Raw genomic sequence first — 20,032 nt, 5'->3', positions numbered from 1 at the left:
CTTTTTAATTTTTTTAATAGAGACAGGGTCTTGCTCTGTCATCTAGGCTGGAGTGCATGGCAGCAATCAAAGCTCACTGTAACCTCGAACTCTTAGGCTCAAGGGATCCTCTTGTCTCTGGAACAGGAATTAAAAGAAATTAAATAATGTGTAAGTAGAAACTCAGTTGTATGTAAGAAAACCCAATTCCCCCTGAGAAAGACGGGCGCGGTGGCTCACGCTTGTAATCCCAGCACTTTGGGAGGCCGAGGCGGGCGGATCACGAGGTCAGGAGATCGAGACCACGATGAAACCCTGTCTCTACTAAAAATACAAAAAAATTAGCCAGGCGTGGTGGCGGGCGCCTGTAGTCCCAGCTACTTGGAGAGGCTGAGGCAGGAGAATGGCGTGAACCCGGGAGGCGGAGCTTGCAGTGAGCCGAGATCGCGCCACTGCAATCCAGCCTGGGCGACAGAGCGAGACTCCGTCTCAAAAAAAAAAAAAAAAAAAAAAAAATTAACTGCCTGTTTTTCTGTGGCTAGGAAGCCTTATCTCTCCTCCTTTCCCAGGCATTGTGAAGACCCTGTTTGACTAGCTGTGCAGTTGCAAGGTCACTAGACAGATAAACTCAAGTCGTAAAACATGCTTCTCCTTGAAAAGTAAGAAATGATGTAATGTGGCCGGGCACGGTGGCTCACGCCTGTAATGCCAGCACTTTGGGAGGCCGAGGTGGGCGGATCACGAGGTCAGGAGTTCGAGACCAGCCTGGCCAACATGGTGAAACCCTATCTCTACCAAAAATACAAAAATTAGCTGGGTGTGGTGATGCGTGCCTGTAATCCCAGCTACCCAGGAGGCTGAGGCAGGAGAACTGCTTGAAATGGGACCCGGGAGGCGGAGGTTGCGGTGAGCTGAGATCACGCCATTGCACTCTAGCCTGGGCAACAAGAGTGAAACTCTGTCTCAAAAAAAAAAAAAAAAGAGAAATGATGTAATGCATGTCTCAATTAATTTAATAACTGTCTTTGTTTCTTGCTTCTGTGATATGCTTCCCCCTGCACAGATCTCCCCCCCCCCACACACAAAATACTTAAAAGGTAACTTAACTCTTTGTTCAGAGCTCAGTCCTTTGGATGTTAATCTGACTGGGCCGACGCACCTAAATAATTAATAAATATCCTCCTGAACCCCATCGGTCTCTCTGATTCCTTAAAATCCCACTACAAGTCAGCCTCCCAAATAGCTGAGTCTATAGGCACGCACCACCATGCCTGACTTGCTTATTTATTTATGTATTTTGAGACGGAGTTTTGCTCGTTTTCCAGACTGGAGTGCAATTGCACGATCTCGGCTCACTGCAATCTCCACCTCCTGGGTTCAAGCGATTCTCCTGCCTCAGCCTCCCAAAGTGCTGGGATACAGGCGTGAGCTATTGTGCCCGGCCTAATTTTGTATTTTTAGTAGAGACAGGGTTTCTTCATGTTGGTCAGGCTGGTCTCGAACTCTCAACCTCAGGTGATCCGCCAGCCTCGACCTCCCAAAGGGCTGGGATTACAGGCCTGAGCCACCATGCCTGGCCTATTTAGACAAGGCCTTAAGTTATCCTCCCACCTCAGCCTTCCAGGGTGCTGGGATTACAGGCATGGACCACCGCACTGGGCCATAAGCCTCATTTTTCTTTTCTTTTTTTTTTTGAGATGGAGTTTCACTCTTGTTGTCCAGGCTAGAGTGCAATGGCATGATCTCAGCTCACCGCAACCTCTGCCTTCTGGGTTCAAGCAATTCTCCTGCCTCAGCCTCCTGAGTAGCTGAGATTTCAGGCATGCACCACCACACCCGGCTAATTTTTTGTATTTTTAGTAGAGACAGGGTTTCACCATGTTGGTCAGGCTGGTCTCGAACTCCCGACCTCAGGTGATCCACCCGCCTTGGCCTCCCAAACTGCAAGGGTTACAGGCATGAGCCGCCATGCCCGGCCCATAAGCCTCACTTTTTTTAGCTATATAGTGAGGATAGCTCCGTGCTTGTAATCTCAACACTTTGGGTGGCTGAGGGAGGAGGATCATTTGAGGTCAAGAGTTCGAGACCAGCCTGGGTGACATAATGAGACCCTGTCTCTGCAAAAATATAAAATTAGCTGGGTTTAGTAGCACAGACCTATAGTCCTAGCTACACAAGAGGCTGAGGCTGGAGAATCACTTGAGGCCAGGAGGTCAAGGCTGCAGTGAGCCAGGAGTGGCTTGCTGCAGTGAGCCAGGACTGGGTTACTGCACTCCAGCCTGAGTGACAGAATGAGACCTTGTCTCAAAAAATAAAATAAAATATAACGGGGGGTCATAATCCTGACCTTACAGAGTTGTTGTGAGGGTTAAAAGTAATATGAATTCCAGGGTTGATGGCACTCGGAAATCTACACAACACTCCTGTTTTACAGACATTCAGCGCATTAATTAACAAATATTTATTGAACCCTTACTATGTGCTGGTCTGGGCTCTGGAGAAGAGCAGGAGGGAGGTCCTTAGGTGAAGAGATATATTAATGCAGAGGGGACTGGGGTCAGGACATCCATCCCCCAGGCTCTCTCAGAACAATAAGGTACTCCTTGTCCACAGTGCTGCAAATGTGAGAAACACCATCACCATGATGCTCTGGCCTGGGCAGCTGTGCCCAGGGCCCAGCCAGCTTGGCTATCAGCCCACCCCTCTCCTCCAGCTCTAGGATAAAACACACAAAGCCCTTAAGCCCCTAGCCAGAGAGCAGATTCATTCCCCCCTCCCCAAGCCCTGCTCTATTCCATGGAAGAGTAGGGACTTAGCAAAAACCAGGGGAAAAGTAGGTCACAGCAGGAGGATGGTAATCTCCCTGACGGCTGGCCAGAACAGCCAGGCCCCTGCTCCTAGCCATCCAAGACCAGCTCTGGAAGACTTCTGGGGTATACAGCCCCAGCACCATCCTTCCCAGCAGTATGCCCAGGGTAAAGGTGCCACCCCAAGATGACACACCTCCACAGTGGGGTCATTCTCAGTCCAAGCTCTTGCCTACTGTAGCACTACTCATGCTGGACTTAAGAGTTCTATCTTTCATTCCACACCCTCCCACAAGTGCACCCTTTATATCCAGCCCTAGGTTGGATGCTAGAGACACAATGAGGATTCTGACAAAAAGGACTTCCTGCCCTTGGGGAATCCACAGTGGGGAATTCTGACCTGTACCTGGACAATAACAAGCTAGTGCTATCAGTACTGAGGCAGAAGGGAATCCAGGAGCTGTGTGGACCTAGAGGAGCCTTCTGATTCAGCTTGTAGTCAGGGTTAGGGAATAGTTCCTAGAGGAGGTGATACTGCAAGAGTGAGCCACTGTGCCTAGCTGAGTTTTTCAATTTAGAAAGTAAAGAATAGGCTGGGCGCGGTGGCTCATGCCTGTAATCCCAACACTTTGGGAGGCTGAGGTGGGTGGATCACGAGGTCAGGAGATCGAGACCATCCTTGCTAACATGGTGAAACCCCTTCTCTACTAAAAATACAAAAAAAATTAGCTGGGCATGGTGGCTGGCGCCTGTAGTCCCAGCTACTTGGGAGGCTGAGGCAGGAGAAGGGTGTGAACCTGGGAGGTGGAGCTTGCAGTGAGCGGAGATCGCGCCATTGCACTCTAGCCTGGGCGATGAGCAAGACTCCGTCTCACAAAAAAAAAAAAAAAAAAAAAAAGAAAGTAAAGAATAAGGCCAAACATGGTGGCTCATGTCTGCAATCCCAGCACTTTGGAAGGCCAAGGGGGTCGGATCACCTGAGGTCAAGAGTTCGAGACCAGCCTGGCCAACATGGCAAAACCCATCTCTACTAAAAATATAAAATTAGTCGGGCATGGTGGCGGGCACCTGTAATCCCAGCTACTAGGGAGGCTGAGGCAGGAGAATTGCTTGAACCCGGGAGGCGGAGGTTGCAGTGAGCCGAGATTGTGCCACTGCATTCCAGCATGGGTGACAATAAAAAAAAAAAAAAGAAAGAAAGAAAGTAAAGAATAAAGTGGAGGGAGCGATAATAGAAGTCAATGAGGAGACTATGGCAGTGCCTCTGTAAACCGTGGGGTAATGGCTTAGAATAGGATCCTGGCAGTGGTGGGAGAAGGCTGATCAGAAGAGGGTCCTACCCCCAGAAGGCTTCCTCCTTCCTCAGATTCTGCCTAGCTGATTTTGCTCTTCCTTTCCACCGGTATGAAGGGTGGCTCCTCGCACACCACATGCTCTCATTCCACGGCTTCCAGAAAGCCTTCTGCAATTGTTTTGACTACACACTGCCTACCTCTTCTCAAAGAACAAGCTTGTGGAGGTCAGGCGCGGTGGCTCCAGCCTGTAATCCCAGCACTTTGGGAGGCCGAGGCGGGCGGATCACGAAGTCAGGAGATCGAGACCATCCTGGCTAACACGGTGAAACCCCGTCTCTACTAAAAGTACAAAAAATTAGCCGGGCGTGTTGGCAGGTGCCTGTAGTCCCAGCTACTCGGGAGGCTGAGGCAGGAGAATGGCGTGAACCCGGAAGGTGGAGCTTGCAGTGAGCCGATATCGCGCCACTGCACTCCAGCCAGGGGAACACAGCGAGACTCTGTCTCAAAAAAAAAAAAAAAAAAAGAACAAGCTTGTGGAGAGCAGAGGCCAGAGGAACCCTTACGGTGACTCCAGTTTTTGCCACTTCAGGTCACAGCAGGGGCTTGAATGTGGACTTCAACAGAGGCTCCCCACCTTCTAGAACAGGCCTCCCTCAGATAGACCAGAAACCCAGAAGAAGGGACTGAGCACATAGTCTGTGCTGTGCCTTGAAGGCTGAGGTGACAGGCAGAGAGAGGAGAAGGTGAAATGGTCAGGAGCCCAGAGGCTGGGGAAGGGATGGAGCTGAGATCAGGGGCACTTCACCAGCTCACCTGGCCCCCAGGGGCCAGGATAGAAGGGGTAGGCAGTGCTAGGAGTGCAGGGCTGAGACCCCACCCTCCCGACCTCAGCCAGCACAGGAAGGTAGAGGAAGACTGTGCATTCTGGCAGATCTCCAGTCTCCACTGGAGGAGCTCTTGGGACCTGCACGAAATGGAAAGCTTTGCGCTGCCACTGGGAAATGAGTGTTTGTAAGGAGGAAGATTGAGTCCCCTGTGGTGGCCCTCAGCCCCACCCATTCCATCCAAGCAAAGGATCAGTTTCTAGGAGTCCCTGACCCCAGCCGCAAGCAAGGCCACAGCCAGGAGAAAGGAAGGAGCTTAGTACAAATATAAATACCTTTAATGAAAAGCCCTGCTACGCTCTGCAGAGCCTGGACAACCACCGCCAGAGCAGGGCTGGAGGTACGGGCGCTGCTACCCGACCCAACAGGCTAGGCCAGAGGCCTCAGGAGGTAGGCCAGAGCCAGAGCAGCCGCCAGCAGTGGGGGTGCGGGGCCCATGGGGAGTGCAGGCGCTGTAGCCCGCAGCGTCTCCTGGTTGGTTTCAGAGCCTGTGCCGCGCTCCCGAACATGCACCGGGGCACCGCACAGAGTGTGCAAGTTATTCGGTTGGGGGGCCTGGCGAGCTTCTTGCTGTAGTGATTCCCACACTGCAGCTGCCTCCTCTGGACAGCCCGACAGGACCCGAGAGGCACAGGCATGGAAGTCATTCCAAGACCTGTTAAGGGAGTGGGATTAGGGGGATTAGGTGAGGCAAGGAGACTTTAACTTGGGAAATAAAAGGTTCAGTCCCCAATGGTGGCACAGGTTGGGCCACTGCCTCACACACCCACCGGTACCTGCAGATGGTCTCCAGCTCGCCTCCGTGGCCCATGCCGTCCCCCAAACGGATGAGACATTCGGCGAAGCCCTGGTATATGGTGTCACATCGGTTTGGGCCCGCTGCAGCTGCTGCCAGGGGAGGTAAAAGGACTAGAAGTGGGGTGGGGGTGGGGTGGGGGAGGAATGGTAGATAGGATGAGCCAGGCCCGTCCCCCAGCCCCCAGGGGCTTATTTACCTGGGAGCACTCTGGGGATGTGACTCAGCGGAAAAAGGGCGCCCCAGCGAACTAAAGGGCAAGTCTGGGGATTACCTACCCAGGCCCCCTTCAAGGTAGGACTCAGACTGGGATTTGTACAGGGGGAGGGGGTGTTGTGTCCCCCAAGTCAGCTCTTCCTCTGAGCTTCTGGGGCCGCAGGTGGAGTGAGAAGGGTCCATGTAAAGGAGTCAGGACAAGGTGGAGGGGAGGGAGGTCCAGAAGCCCCGGACCAGGAACAGGTGCATCTCTCTGCGGTTTAGACAAGCTTTGCTTGGCCCTCCGAACTCTCTCTAAAGATAGATATTTTTGGAGAGACAAGATAGGATGCAGAGGTATTGGGATCCAGGCCAGACCCTCAGAGAGGACTTAGGGATCCTACGGCTGGTCTATAAGTCCTGCCATTGGCATGTCTCCCTTTATCATAAGAGGGGATGCAAAATTTGGAGTCCTTCCCCCATTACTGGGGCTGTTTGTGCCTCTCACTTTCCTGGAGCCCTTACAACTCTTCTCCACCCTGGCACCCAGCGTTCCCACACACCCTATGCCCAGCCTGGCCTGGCTGGGCGAGAAGGGGGTGTGGCCCGGGCCCCGGACGCCCGCACTCACCGAGGGGCAGCAACAGCAACGGCCTCAGGGCATGGGGTGGTTGCCGGCAGCAGCAGCGGCGGCGGCAGCAGCACATCATCCCTGGCTGAGAGCCTAGTGCGGGAGCTAGCTGCTTGGAGTGCAGCCCGTCCGCCCAACCCCCGGAGGGAGGGACGGTGATTGGATGGGAGCTGGGGGTGGGGCTCCGAACCCAGCTGGTGGCTCCGCCTCCAACACCCAGATGGGAAAAGGAGCGAGAAGACCTCAGAGAGCAGAAATTCCCAGGAGCACAGGCTGGTGCTGGGCAGGCCCCTGGACCCTCACCCCATAGAAGGAGGGAGAAGGGAGATCTGGGAAGGCAGTTGGAGCAGATGAATGGGTAACCCGGCCCCTTGGCTGGGTTGGCCTAGACAGAGCTCCACGGGGAAGAGATGGGCAGGGAACGAACAGACAGCAGTTATGAGAGTCACACCAAAGACAAACCAAAAGCACACACATACTCCATTTTATTCCAAAAGATTTAATTGAATTTCTCAATGTTTTTCAAAAACAAAAAGATCCAAATTAGAGGTAAAAAGGAACATGGAAAATTCCACTCAAGTGGTGTCACGATCTCAGGGTCATGCTCCAAGCATGGCAGAACCCGAGCAGGCACAATACCTGCCCTGGGCCCAGCCTAAACCTTCTGACTACCACACCCTGTAGACCACGGCCAGTGCTCCCTGCTCCCTGACCCCCAAACACCCCAGAGATGGGGGCCTGAACAGGTAAAGGCCAGCCGTGACCCTGCCTCAGCCTAGGCCTGTCTGCTGGCCTTCAGTGCCATCCCACCCCTGGGCAAGGCAGGCTTAGCAGCTAAGGGAGGCTGGGGGTCACGAGGCCATGCAGCATGAGGCTGAGACGCCGGGCTGCTTTGCCAAGTGAGTTGTGTGGCTCAGCCTGCAGGAACTGAAAAAGCTTTTGGCGCACCTGGGCCATAACGGAGCCCATGTGGTCCCGAGTGATGGGGTCACTGTGGTCCAGGTGCATCACGGCCTCTTCCAGGTAGCTGGGGACGAGGGAAAGGACAGGCTACAGGTGGGCATTAGCAGACAGGAGCGCCCCCTGGTGGCACCGAGGCCCGGGGGAACCCTCTGGGTGAAGGCAGAAAGGATTGGTGGAGAAAATTAGGGAGAGGATTCAGGCAGAAGTGGGCGTCAGCTTCAAACTGCTCCCTCCCACTGCCCCACTCCCCAGCTCATCTCCCTATCCCTGGCTGCCCCCACTTACCTGAGCTTGAGGTCAGTTCGAGTGCCAAGGTCAGATGCCAGCTGCTGGATGAGGGAAAGGAGCACAGGCTGGGAGAGTGGGCAGGGTGGCTGCCCAAAAACCTGGGCTGGGTCCACAGTTTCACACACATACAGCACCAGGTTCAGGTCAGCAGCTGTCAGCGCCTGGAGGAGAAAAAAGCAGCAGTGTTTATAGCAAATATCAGGATGGAATGTCTGCTTGTCTGAACTGTGTGGCCTGGGGGAGGATGACCACAGGGTGGGCTAGTGAGAGCTCCAGAGGAACTCAGAGAGAGCCCCGTAGGGCTGTGTAGTTACCCTAGGGGATTGGGAAATGGTTCCTGAGAAGGGTAGTTGTAAAGCAAGGTGGGCTAGGTGGGAAGAAAGGGGTCCAGGAAGAGGAAGCAGCAGGGACAATGGCCTGGAGGCCAAAGGGAACCAAGAACAGTCTGCTGGGGCCAGAAGGTGCAAAGGTGATGGGTGGAGTACAATGTATGGTGTGTGGGCCTTGTCAAGACATGTGACCCTTACCAGGGCCTAATGCCTATCGTACCTGCTGGAAGGCCTGATTGAGGTGGCCCTGCTGCAGCAGCTGCAGGATATGGGCTTGCTGGGCCTGGCAGTCAAGGTGGGCAGAGGGGACAGGTGTGCCAGCAGCTGAGCGCATGGCCTGCATGATGCTGGAGGTGACGGCGGCCTGCTGCTCCTTGAGCGCCACACTCACCTCACCCTTAACGATGCGCTGTACCTGTGCTAAAATGGACTCCTGCAGGCTGCAAAGGGAAGTGAGTGAGGTGAAGTGGACAGGGAGCCTAGTCTGGCCTTTCTCAAGCCCACCACCTTGCCCAGTACTCTGCCCACACACCTGCCCACAGCCACATGCAGCTGGTGCTGCACCTCAGCCCGAACACTGCTGGCCACGGTGGCTGCCATCTGCTCAGTGGCACTCTGTAGTGTGCTGACCAGGCCCCGCAGCTGGGCCAGCACAGGCTCCCTGGCCTCCTGTTCTCGTGCCTTCCGGCTCTTCATGTGGCTTTCTAGCTGCTGCAAGTCTGAGGGGTGACCACAGGGACTATAAGGGGAACAGTAGAAAAGAGGATAACCCCTCCCACCTTGGGCCATATGACCCCACTCACATTCCTGTGTCCCCAGCCGGAAGCTATCATTGATTTGCTGGAACATGGCCTGGCAGCTCTTCTCAAAGGCCGGCAGCACCACACTCTGGAAGGCTTCCCGGTAGGCAGCCTGCATCGGCCCCTGTAATGTGTCTGCAGCTGCTCGGGCGATGGCATCAGTCAAGTTCTGGGGTTAGAGGGAGGGGCCAAGTTGAAAGCCTGAGCCCAGCCTGGCCTGACTAGGCCCAGGAACCACCACCTCCACCCACATCTTGGGCCCTATAGCACCTTGGACTTGAGCAGCTTGGAGATGTTCTCTTTCATGCTGCCCTCCACAGCTGTGAGCTTGGTAGCCACTGAGTTGCTCAGTTGGCCTGCCATAGGCTCCAGACTCCTTGAGACACCTGTGAGAGGGGAAGAGGGTGAGGTGGAGCCATAAGAAGCTTGACAGGTACCCCACTCCCACCTGAACCACCCAAAGGGAGTCTGCATGCAAAACTCACATGGAGGGACTGTCTTCTTGATCTCATCCCGTATGCTGCGCTCTAGCCGCCCAGCTACAGCTGAAGACAGTGCTTGGGACAACTGTTGTGTCAGCTGCTCCTGCAGCTGCCCTCCCCGCTGCTGCCCCTCAGCCAGTGCTCGCTCCAGCCGCCGCTCTGTGCCATAGCTAAGGAACAGGCCTGGAGCAGGTCGTGTACTCCTTCCCAGGCCAAGAATGCTGCCCCCATCCCTATGCCATGTTGTGCTACCAGCCTCAAGGATACGTTCCTGCTCATGCCGGGTCTCAAGGGCACGTTCTACATGGCCTGTGACTGTGCTCTGCAGGCCTTCGAGTTGAGTACACAGACGCTGCAGCAGCTCTTCTTGGCTGTGCCGCAGCTCTGCCAGCTCTCTCTGCTGTTGCCAAATTAGTGCTGGCCAGTCCTCAGGGGGCTCTGCCACCTGTCAGTAGCACTGACAGTCACAAGATGCCTGCCCTACCCATCCCCACACACCAGACCAGGGAATGGCCCAGAGCCCTTCTCCACCCCCGCAGGGTGAAGTTCCACAAGTACAAAGTGGGCTCATTCACTTACCTGGTGCTCTGTGAGCCGGGATCCCATGGCTGCATCCCTGCCATGGGTGAGAAGCACCTCAGGCTACGTCAGGCAGCCTGGAGACCACCCTCTCCCTCCCTAGGATTCCTCCCTACCCATCATCCTTCTTGCTTTTCCTCTTGAGCTTGGGTGAGGTTCGAGGGGATCCCTTGGTCTTCCAGTCCTTGGCAGGCAGCCGTGGAGCAGGAACTTTGGTGCCAAAGCCTCCTGAAGCAGAGGCAAGGCTGGCCACCTCATCATCATGGTCACTGTGGGAAGGGGAAGGAGGAGTAAGCCCCTGCCCACTTGCTGCCCATCCCCCCATGAGGGCAATGGTGTAGAGTGGCTCCCACCTTTGTTCAGCACTGGCATCCTGGCTGTCACGTTGCTGCAGCAGGTGATATGGTGGTCGGTGGAAGGCCAGGCTCTTGTGCTTTTCCTGAAGGCCATTCCTGGGGCTGGGAGGACAGGCCAACTCAGCAGTGGATGAATCTATCTGAAGCCCCTCCTGCTAGCACACTTTTCCCCTCCCAAGCTCCTCACCTTTCTGCCAGGTTGCTGCAGGTCTCACGAGTAATGTCAGGTGCTGTGGGCCAAACCTGACTGTCAGGAGTCGAGGCCTCCTGGGTCAAGGCTGCCTCCAGGAGGGAGGGGGTACTATGCCGATCTCCGTCCCCAGGGCCTCCATCAAGGCCAAGCTGGGGGCCGAGCTCGGGCCCTGGCCGGGGCCGTGGGGACAGCAGGTGCAGTGCCGAGGCGGCTGAAGCCATACTGTCTGGCTCAAGGCCCTCTGGTGCAGAGGAGCCAAAACCACGAGACAGGGCCTCAGACGCAATCTCAGGGATGTCCTGGGACAGGGCAGTGGAAGCTGAGGAGATGACATCAGGGGAACGGGTGCGGCTAGGGGAGGCTTGGGGTAGCCCCAGGGGCTCCACTTCCTGCAGCTCCAGGGACAGTGCAGAGGCGGCAGTAGGCACCTGAGGTGGGCCAAAGATGGGGGCTTAAGTGGCAGGAAGTGAGGCAGGGATGGGGGGCACAGAGACGAGGCATTAGTATTAGTAGTAATAAGAGACAGGGCAGCAAGGAAGTGGGGCCTCAGAAATGAGGCCACAGCCAAGAAGAGGAGGTGGGGACAGGGAGGCTGAGGAGACACCCACCAGGAAACACAGGAGGGTGAAATGACCTCAGGGAAACATGGACCATGTTGGGTAGAGCAGGATCAGCAGCAGGGGACTGGGAGGAGCCCACCACCCACCTTCCCTGCTGCCGCCCACCTGCTCCCCACACTTCACACACACATACACACACCCATTCACGCACCTGGCCCGACCCCTTGGGAGTCAGTTTGTCAGCTGGGGCTGGGAGCAGGCCAGGCAGGAGGCCACGCGGGCTTGCCTGAAGGCTGCCACTGCTGCTCATTGTCAGGCTGCCATCCAGCTGCAGCTTGGGGCTCAAGGTCAGCTCCTCAGGTGGCCTGGTGAGGGAAGGCTGAGGTGTCAGCAGCCAGAGCTTGGCATCATCTGGTACCAGCCCCTGCCATCCTCCACCTCTGACCCTTGCCTCACCTGGTCAAGGAGGGGTCCACAGCTGAGGTGCTGCTCATGGCAGACACAGCTGTAAGGGAGCTGCTGCTACTGCTGCTGCTGCTGCTGCTACCGCTGCTGCTGCTGCTGGGAGAGGCAGTGATCTGGGGAGATGCAGGGAATAAGACCTGTGGCCTGTAGCTGAGGCATTCCCAGGTCCCCCTACCCTGGGAGAGTACCTGCTGCAAGGAGGCGCTAGGTGTCATGAAGGCATCAGGTGTCATCAACTTGGGCTTGGTCTCACTGCTCAGGCTGAGGAAGTCGGCGGGTGCAGGCAGCTCCACGATTCGTCGGAGGTCAGGCTGGGAGCTGTGAGCGGCTGACCCCAGGCCCTCGGAGCCCAGTTCGGGCCGAGACTCTCCAAATGCTGCAGGACAAGTTGCCACTTGAGTTAGATCTCAGACTCTGGTCAGTCCAACTTACCCTACCTCCCTCTCACGCCCTACTCACTAAAGTCCTCGTGGGCAGTGTGGGTGGGCAGTGGGGCCACCACATCAGGGTTCAGCTGTGGCTGGAAACGGATCTGCACATCTTGCAGTGCCCTGCAGGAAAAGAAGGGGGAGAATAAAGTGCTCCAAGAGCGAGGGTCAGTAGAGTGGAGACAGACACAGACAGGACACTGGTGGGCCTCCCCTAACACTCACTTAGTATGCACACAAAAGAGCTTGATGAGCACACCGGCCGCAGACTCCATGGCACCGGTTCCATGGGTACCATCTGAAAGGACAGTGTGGATGATGAAGCCCCTGGCCCTCTCTGTGCCTCCACAACCCCCTAGATATATGGACACATAACTCTGACCCTGAGGCAGCTCACCAGCACCCAAGTTGTCATTTTCCTCTTCGGCAGGCAGCACCTCAGTGTGCCGTAGCCGGCAGCGACTCACAACCTGGATACCGAAGCTCAGCACAGGGTGGGTGAGCAGGAACTCCGAGATGGAGCTGAAGCAAGCATGGCCCTCCTCCTGGTTTTGCAGCAGCTCCATCACATACAGGACCTGCACAGGCAGAACATTCCTAGCTGAGCTCAGAGGCTAAGGGCTGTGATGTGCCACCTGCCCCCTGGCCTTCCTCTATAATCCCAACTCTGCTCAGGGTACCCCATGGCAGCCTACCTTCCGTTGCACATCGCTGAGAATCAGGTATTCTGCTGAGAGGTCCAAGCAAACCTTGAGGCTAGGGGGCACACTCACTGAGCTGAAGATATCTGGGGAGAAGCTAGAGAGCCACAAAGCAGAGTGAATGAGCCTGAGAACTGAAGGAAGCCACATTCCCAACCCTGCCGCCCCTGCCCAGTCCCCCAGCCTTCCAGCCACTGCTTACCGAATAGTCTGCAGGCAGGTCCAGGATACTGTACACCACATCTTTAGCTCTCGGTTCTGGTCAGCACCAGTAATAAGGAACCTCCAGAAAGGGACACTGCAAGGCAACAAGGCAGTGAGTGGCTGGCTGGGCCCCCTGCTGGGAGCCATGGTCCAGCCCACCACCCACTAGGCTGCCCACTCACTCACTCAGGGTCTTGTTTCTTATGGTTGTCACAGAACAGGAGGCAGGAGAGGGGCCGCCCATCATGAGGCTTCCACTCGTGCAGACACCTGCAGGTAGGCAGATGAGGGGCCTAAGTGAGTGGTCGGGTGGGCTACCTCGGGAGGATCCTGGTCCCTGAGGCCCTGCCTTACCTTGGCTCATCTTGCCCCTCAATGTAGATCTGCCAGAACTTGACATAGCCATCATGGCTCGCAGTAGCCAGCACAGTCCCATCAGGAGAGAGGGCTCCTTCACTGAGGCACTAGAAAGAACCCAAAAAGCTTTGCTGACTAGAGGTGAGAACGAGCCCCTCCCAAGTGAGGATGGTAATGAGCTGGGCTGACTCATGGTGGGACTGGCATGCTTGTGTGACTGACTAAATGAACAGGGTTCCTAGAGAAGGCCAGACCTGCAGGGTGCTGCCAGGTAAGGAGAAAGCTGTACAGGTGAGGGCCACTTTGAGCTCAGAGTCCCCATGGGCAGAATGCTAGTAAAGCTGCCCGGGCAGCTGTGGATATAGGGAACAGAAGATGGATACGAGGAAGGGGAGAGGGGAGGGGAGGCAGGCAGTCACAGGCTTACCGTGCTATGACCTTTTACCACAATGAAGCCCTGCTTGATCTGGCTGACATCCACAGGCCAGGTGCTGTGGCTGGAGCGGAGCATGTCCAGGTCCCACACCTCAGCCTGGAAGGCACAGGGAGGTGAGTGTGCAGCCTAACCCCACGCTATGGCTTCTCTGGCGCCTCTTCGCCATGTCAGCCCCCTCACCCGGTCTTCATGCAGCAGGGCCACTGTTGGGCTGCTCTCCTCACAGCAGTCCTCGCTCTCCTCAGGGATGAAGGGGCACCAGATGATCCTGCGAAAGTGGTTCAGTGGCGTGCCCTCTGGCTGCCGGATATGGACCAAGATCTCTTCTCTGAGCAGGGTGTTAAGGGCTACATAGGTGAATGAAGAGGCGTGACACCCCAGCTCCGCCCACCCTTCTTCAGTCCCACCACCCACAGGAAGGAATGGATACTGAATTTTGCCATTAACCAGAGCCAAGCGCCACACGAACAGGTTGCCTGCCTCATCCAGGCAGGCCAGCTGTGGAGAGTTGAGGTGCGCGAAAGCCAGATCAGCCACACTGCCTGTGAAGCCCTTGAGCAAGGTCCGCTCCGAAGTGCTGACACTGATCACCCGCACCATGGCAGAGCCATTGTTGGCAGCTGGAATCAGGAGAGCAGTGGACCATGAATACGTATTCAGGCACAGGCAGTAGCAGAGAAGCACTGCCCCTGCCTGTCTCCCTGCCACCACCATAGTCTCAAGCTTGGTTTTCCCACCCAGCTCCCCAAGAGGCAGCATGGACAAACCTTCCATTGTACCCCTAAGGCCTGAGTGGCCTGATGTCGGAACTGGCTCTGTGGGACGTCCAGGAAAACATTCCTTCCTCCTCACTGTCTTTACTCACCCCGAATGGCATAGGCCAAGAAGGAGTTAGACACAGCAATCAGGTTGCCATAGTAGTACTTCTGCTCCCAGTCATACTTGGCGACAGGCTGAATTTTCACCTGAGAACCCAGGATGAGAAAAGTCATGGAACTTCCCCAGAGCCTAGGTGGCCCCCAACATCCCTGGGGATGGGAGAGGACACAGATGCAAGTCCAGCTACCCACTGTTACCTCCTGGAGCCAGACTCCCACAGAGGCTTGGCACCCAGCCCTGGCTTCTTGAAACTGGGAAAGTGTCAAGGTGGTCCCCATAGGAACTGGCAGCATGAGGGAGACTGGAAAGGCTGGGTGTGCCCCCATACATTATATATGCCACAGCATCCTAGTACCTACCTTGTTGCTTCCCCGGGCCTTGCTTGAAATGCTAGAGTCACTGCTGGCCACAATCTCCACCTCCTTGGCCAAAATCCCAACGCAGGTGGAGCTATCATCTCCTGAGAGACAGCTGTGGGGAAGAATGCAAAAACTTTGTCTCTTGTTCACCCAAAGGCTCAATGGGCAGGGTTGGGAGGAAGCGAGGACATAGCCAGACTGGTGAAGGTATCTAGTCCAATGTCAGCTTTGCCTGGTCCACTGGCCCCAGACCCACAGCTCCACTTGCTCACCTCCTTCCTTGGGAATGAGCCTACTTTCATTCTAAACCAGGTATCCAGGCCAAACCCTTGAGCTTGTCCTTGCCTCTCATCCTAGTGCAAGCTCAAGCTCCACCCCAGGTCATCTAAAGAGGAAGCAGCAGAGGCTGCTGGCCCTGCTCACTCCCCATCTCATGCCTTCTGCTAGCAGACACCCCAAACACACCATCACCACTACTGTCGTCTCCTAGGTACTCACATGACCTGCTTCTCTTGCAGGTTAATGGGTGGCATGGTCCGAAGACCAGTCTTGTTTGTTGAGGTACCATCACCTGAGCAGAGAGGGTCTGGGACCAGAAGTCCATTGAGGTCCCCATTGTAGGCACTGGATGGCCGTGGGCTCTCTGCACTGGGGCCTGGGGACAAAGAGGATCACTCTGATAAGGTTGCTCGACCTGCCCACAAGCCTCTCCCCTTTCAGAGTTTCCTTCAAGAACTATGAGGTGCTCTAGGAACACTCAACTGAGCAAAGCATGTCTATGAGGAGGAGGGCCCTGTGTTCATCTCTCGTTCCATAAACACTAATGTAGGCAGGACCAAGGATGAGCATCAGGCTCTTCTACTTGGGGGAGGGGTACAAGCCATCAAGGACCCTTTGAGGGCAGTGAATACTCAGGTCTGGGTCACTACAGAAGAACTCTGTGGACTCTGAGTGAGGGCATAGGAAGGGTCAGGAAAGACTTTATACGGCAGTTAGTGTGATTGGAACACACAAACACAGGAAAGATGGAGGGAAAACAAAGCTACAGAGGCATCAGGTATGATGCTGTGGCACTTAGACTCTCTCTGTGGGTCGTGAGAACCATAAAGAGTTTCAAAAGGGAAGGTGACATGGTCAGTTCTGGCCAGTGGGATGATTACTCTAAGATAGCATGCAGAATGGTTGAGAATCTGGGTGAGAGAGATCAAGGCCTAGACCAACATAGTGTCAGAGTTTGGAGAGAAGATGGGCTCCTAAGGCATGGAAGGGCACTGGTAAGATGTGGAAGGGGCTGCCCCACACAGAAATGGCTCAGAAGAAGCTATCTCGGGCAGGTAAATACAGAAGGCAGGGACATAAAGGAGCTGGACCAAAAGGAGAGAAACTATGGGGCAGAGTGTGGAGTAAGGAAAGACAGCATTTCAGTTCTTTGCAACTGGCTGGGTTTCAAACACTCTCATAGGCTCACATACCACTTCCAACATCCCCAGGTGGCAAGGAGCCTAGGGCTCCACATTCAGAACATAGCAAGTTTCCAGTCACAACAGTCTTTGAATTATTTTGGCACGATCTTGGCTCACTGCAACCTCTACCCCCTGGGTTCAAGGGATTCTCCTGCATCAGCCTCCCAAGCAGCTGGGATTACAGCTCACCTAATTTTTATATTTTTAGTAGAGACGAGGTTTCACCATGTTAAGAAACCATGTTGGCCAGGCTGGTCTGAAACTCCTGGCCTCAAGCAATCCACCCACCTTGGCCTCCCAAAGTGCTGGGATTACAGGCGTGAGCCACCGTGCCCAGCCCTCAACAGTCTGAGTTCTGACCTGGTCGTCCAGTGAGAGGAGACAAGAAAGAGCTGCTTGGCAAACAAGGGAATCATGTGCCAATCAATAACAAAGGAGTTATAAGGAAAGCCCCTAGGCCACTTCATTCGGATCAGAGCCACTTTAGCTGCTCAGGGACAAGCTGACAACTCTCCCTTCCATGAAGGGTACCATGAGGACAACCAAAAAGCAGGCCCAGGCTGTACATGGTTGGCCATGCCAGGCTCTACCAAATCTCTGCGGAGTCTAGTCTACAAAGCAGCTGAGCAGCAGGAGAGGTCCACGCCCAACTCATGAGTAAAGAGGGCACGCACTCCAGGCCTGGGACAAAGGGCCGAGTGGTCTCAGGCAGCAGATGGATTTTCTGAAAGTAGGGGTTAGTTGAATCCACCCCTAGTGAGCACCAGTGCCTGCTTCCAGAAGCAGCCAGTCTGGGCCTCCCAGCAGGTGTAAGAACAAGAGCTGAGGAAACATCAATTCTCCACTGTACACCCACAGCATCATCACCGGCCACTTCAGAGATCCCTAAACCTGTCAGTAAACTAGTGCCTGCACACGTGCTATTTCCTCTTCCTAATAGGTGGCTTCTACATAGGTGGCTTGGGTGCCCTTCCTGACACCCAAGCCCCTGTTCACATTACAAGACCTAGCCCAGTCTCCCCTCTCAGACCTGCACTCCGCACTCACCAGCCTCCACCCTTCCCATGCCCATCACAGTATCGAGACACTCCTTTCTTTCAATGACAACGGTATATTACAACCCTGTTAGCTGTGTCTTGGGGAATCTTTGGGGGCAAGACTAGTTCTGAGGTATCATTAAGAGTCAAAGCGAAACATGAATGAATGGGAACCAATTAGGGCTTGCAGATATTTGTAGCATAATTCAGTCAGGGTGGTGCGGTCTGTGATTTGCCTTCATCCCAGAAAGAACACGGAATTGAGACTGGACACCTTCCTCCTGGAAATCAGTTTCAGAACGGGAGGCCTGGAGTCTTTATTCCAGAGAGAAGGGCAAGTTATGGAGAGGGACCGGCGGCTCTTCAGCATCGCGCTTAAGCCTGGGCCCAGAATTCCATATACGGAGCCCAGACCAGGCCTCTGAACCATGGCGAAAGGGAAGAGGAGCTAGGCCAGTCCCAGGAACACTAGAGACCTCGGGGCCAGGAAACCAGAGGGCCCCAGCGGACTCAGGGAAGGGGCCTCACCTTCAACCGAGACGCTGAAGGACGAGGCAGAACAGCCTAAGGACAAGATAGGGAGGGGTCACACACAGGGGTCTGCGCCCTTCGAGGGGCACAGTCAATCTCCGTCCACCCTTACCCGCCGGGAGGATCCAGAGCTAGTCCTAAGGGAGCTGTGGGCCCCAAGGGCGGTTCAGACGCGCGCCGCCCTTTTGTCAGCTCGCCTGGGGCCCACCCCCGCAACCCCCGCTCACCGCCCGCGGGCCGGTCCAGCTTGAGGATGTCCCGCAGGTGCTGCGTGGCGTCCTCGATGTCGATGCTCGCGCAGGAGGCCATGGGCCCAGCGGCGGGCGCCCCGCCCGCACCGCGTTGGTTCCGCCGCCGCCGCGCACAACGCACCCTCGCCCACCCGCCACGGGGCGAGACAGCGGGACGCTGGTCACTACACTCAGTCCACCCGCAGTTCGGAAACCGCCGCCCGCGCAGCGTCGCTGAGCCCCGCCAACCCCACCAACCGCCTCCACTTCCGGCACCCACGAGCTGAGGCTCCCGGAACCTGCCAGGGTCGGAGAAGAAAGGTTCCGGGCTGGGGGCGGAAGTCTAAACCCCTCCCGCAGCCCGTCCCCCTCGACGGCCCCGCCCCTGTGCCCGCGAGGTCGGGGAAGTCCCACACGGCTGAAGTAAGCGTCCACGCACTGGGCCACCCAAAGCCCTACTCTACTCAGAAGCCGCCAGGTCCCTGCCCACTCCCAGAGCATGGACTCCGATGGTCCTAGGACGGGGTCAACTCAGCCGCCCATGCTAAGGTCCCTCAGGTTCCCTTTGGGAATGGGTCGGAATAACTCAAGGCCTGAGGCTACCCTCGAGGTCATAAAACTCAGGAATTGCAAGAGCAGGGGAGATGGTCCCACTACAATGATCAGTCATTGTTCCCTACTGTCCCCCAGCATCCCCTTGTCCCACCTGGCACCCTCAGGTTGGAAGAAAGAAATCACAATTTACAAATTCTTCTTTATTGCAGACAGTTCAGGCACAGGTACATGGAAGAAGCTGTATTGCAGATTTTACACAAGGTGGTTTGAGGCAGCAGGCACCTACCTCTTCCCCACCCCCACTTCTCCAAATACGCATCAGCCTAGAGATCATTCCCACTGAAATCTGAGCATGCTGTCCTCTCAAACAGCACACCATCCAGCCCTGTGCCCAATGTCACCAGGCAATCTATGGGATCTGAGGAGGTCCTTAGCCTCCACCCGTAGTGGGACGGGGGAAAGGTATCCTTTTACACGTCAGATTTAGCTGTGGTGTCTTTACCAATCCTAAAACCCTTAACAGGGCACTGACCCAAATCTTGGGTTTGGTTCTAGCCTATGGTTGCTACGTTGCCACTAGGTTTATACTATCCAGAAGTCTGTGGGACGAGGGGCTAGATTTGTACTGGGCAAGGCGTTTGTCCCCAAAATGGAGAAGCAGAAACTGTCCTAATAGCTAAGACTCCCTGGAATTTGAAGATAGCATGAAGTCCGTATGCTAAGGAAGGAAGTAGAGAGAGGCCTGGCAATGTCCTGCAGCAGTTTGAGGGGTGAGGACTCCTAAAGCATGAGTCCCTCACAGACTGCCTCCTTCCACAGCTCCTGACCTATACTCCAACCCAACTGGGCCTGGCTCTGTGGGCAGTGAAGGCTGGCTCTTCGGGTTACCTGCCTTTGGGTAATGATATCCAAAGCAGATGGGACAGGAGCTGAGCTGCCCTCTGCCTGGCTTGGTGTATGTGGGGCATCCTGGATATGATCCTGATCCTTCTGGGGATAGGGCAGGCCCTTCCCTTGACACTGCTGACAACTCAGCCCAGAGGGCCTGAACGTGATGGGCCATTTTGCCAAGGCCTCTCCAGCTTCAACAGGATTCAGTATCATCTCTCCTGCTACTAGGGCCCTGAACCTACCCAGAGCAGAAGTCACAGGAGGTATCAGAACTGACTGCACAGGCTTCAATGAGAGAAGCTTCAGGCCAGACCTGAGCTCTTCCTGCCTGCTTTTCAAAGACCAGTCGCCCTGCGGAG

General features: G+C 55.5%; 2 protein-coding genes across 6 annotated transcripts; both read right to left on the bottom strand.

Moving 5' to 3' along the window:
- Nucleotides 1-2,405: 2,405 nt before the first annotated feature.
- On the bottom strand, nucleotides 2,406-6,924 carry LOC116464052 (neuritin-like protein). 4 transcript variants are annotated; one of them, XM_032147325.2, is made up of 3 exons: nucleotides 6,588-6,924; nucleotides 5,742-5,874; nucleotides 2,406-2,594 (listed from the first exon to the last, which is right to left on the bottom strand). In XM_032147325.2, the coding sequence occupies exons 1-3, from the start codon at nucleotides 6,664-6,666 to the stop codon at nucleotides 2,537-2,539; spliced, it is 270 nt and encodes an 89-aa protein (XP_032003216.1). In that variant the 5' UTR covers nucleotides 6,667-6,924; the 3' UTR covers nucleotides 2,406-2,536. The 4 variants fall into 4 exon arrangements, with proteins under 4 accessions (XP_032003216.1, XP_032003212.1, XP_032003214.1 ...); XM_032147321.2 differs by lacking the exon at nucleotides 2,406-2,594 and adding an exon at nucleotides 4,980-5,620; XM_032147323.2 differs by lacking the exon at nucleotides 2,406-2,594 and adding an exon at nucleotides 5,260-5,620 and having other exon boundaries at nucleotides 5,742-5,853.
- Nucleotides 6,925-7,053: 129 nt separating this feature from the next.
- On the bottom strand, nucleotides 7,054-18,518 carry LOC116464051 (enhancer of mRNA-decapping protein 4). Of its 2 annotated transcripts, XM_032147320.2 has the most exons (29): nucleotides 18,225-18,518; nucleotides 15,465-15,621; nucleotides 14,967-15,078; nucleotides 14,594-14,693; nucleotides 14,159-14,348; nucleotides 13,909-14,056; nucleotides 13,720-13,824; nucleotides 13,290-13,399; nucleotides 13,122-13,205; nucleotides 12,934-13,029; nucleotides 12,726-12,828; nucleotides 12,428-12,608; nucleotides 12,256-12,328; nucleotides 12,062-12,153; nucleotides 11,791-11,978; nucleotides 11,594-11,715; nucleotides 11,349-11,502; nucleotides 10,572-11,005; nucleotides 10,382-10,486; nucleotides 10,145-10,297; nucleotides 10,029-10,065; nucleotides 9,717-9,894; nucleotides 9,453-9,608; nucleotides 9,238-9,353; nucleotides 8,971-9,136; nucleotides 8,700-8,886; nucleotides 8,388-8,607; nucleotides 7,836-7,999; nucleotides 7,054-7,614 (listed from the first exon to the last, which is right to left on the bottom strand). In XM_032147320.2, the coding sequence occupies exons 1-29, from the start codon at nucleotides 18,304-18,306 to the stop codon at nucleotides 7,422-7,424; spliced, it is 4,206 nt and encodes a 1,401-aa protein (XP_032003211.1). In that variant the 5' UTR covers nucleotides 18,307-18,518; the 3' UTR covers nucleotides 7,054-7,421. The 2 variants fall into 2 exon arrangements, with proteins under 2 accessions (XP_032003211.1, XP_058290941.1); XM_058434958.1 differs by having other exon boundaries at nucleotides 9,453-9,894; nucleotides 18,225-18,493.
- Nucleotides 18,519-20,032: the final 1,514 nt, after the last annotated feature.

This window comes from Hylobates moloch, unplaced genomic scaffold, assembly GCF_009828535.3.
Source record: "Hylobates moloch isolate HMO894 unplaced genomic scaffold, HMol_V3 SCAFFOLD_146, whole genome shotgun sequence".
Lineage (NCBI taxonomy): Eukaryota > Metazoa > Chordata > Mammalia > Primates > Hylobatidae > Hylobates > Hylobates moloch.
Note: the sequence above shows the minus strand (reverse complement) of the source record. Positions and strands in the feature narration are given on the sequence as shown.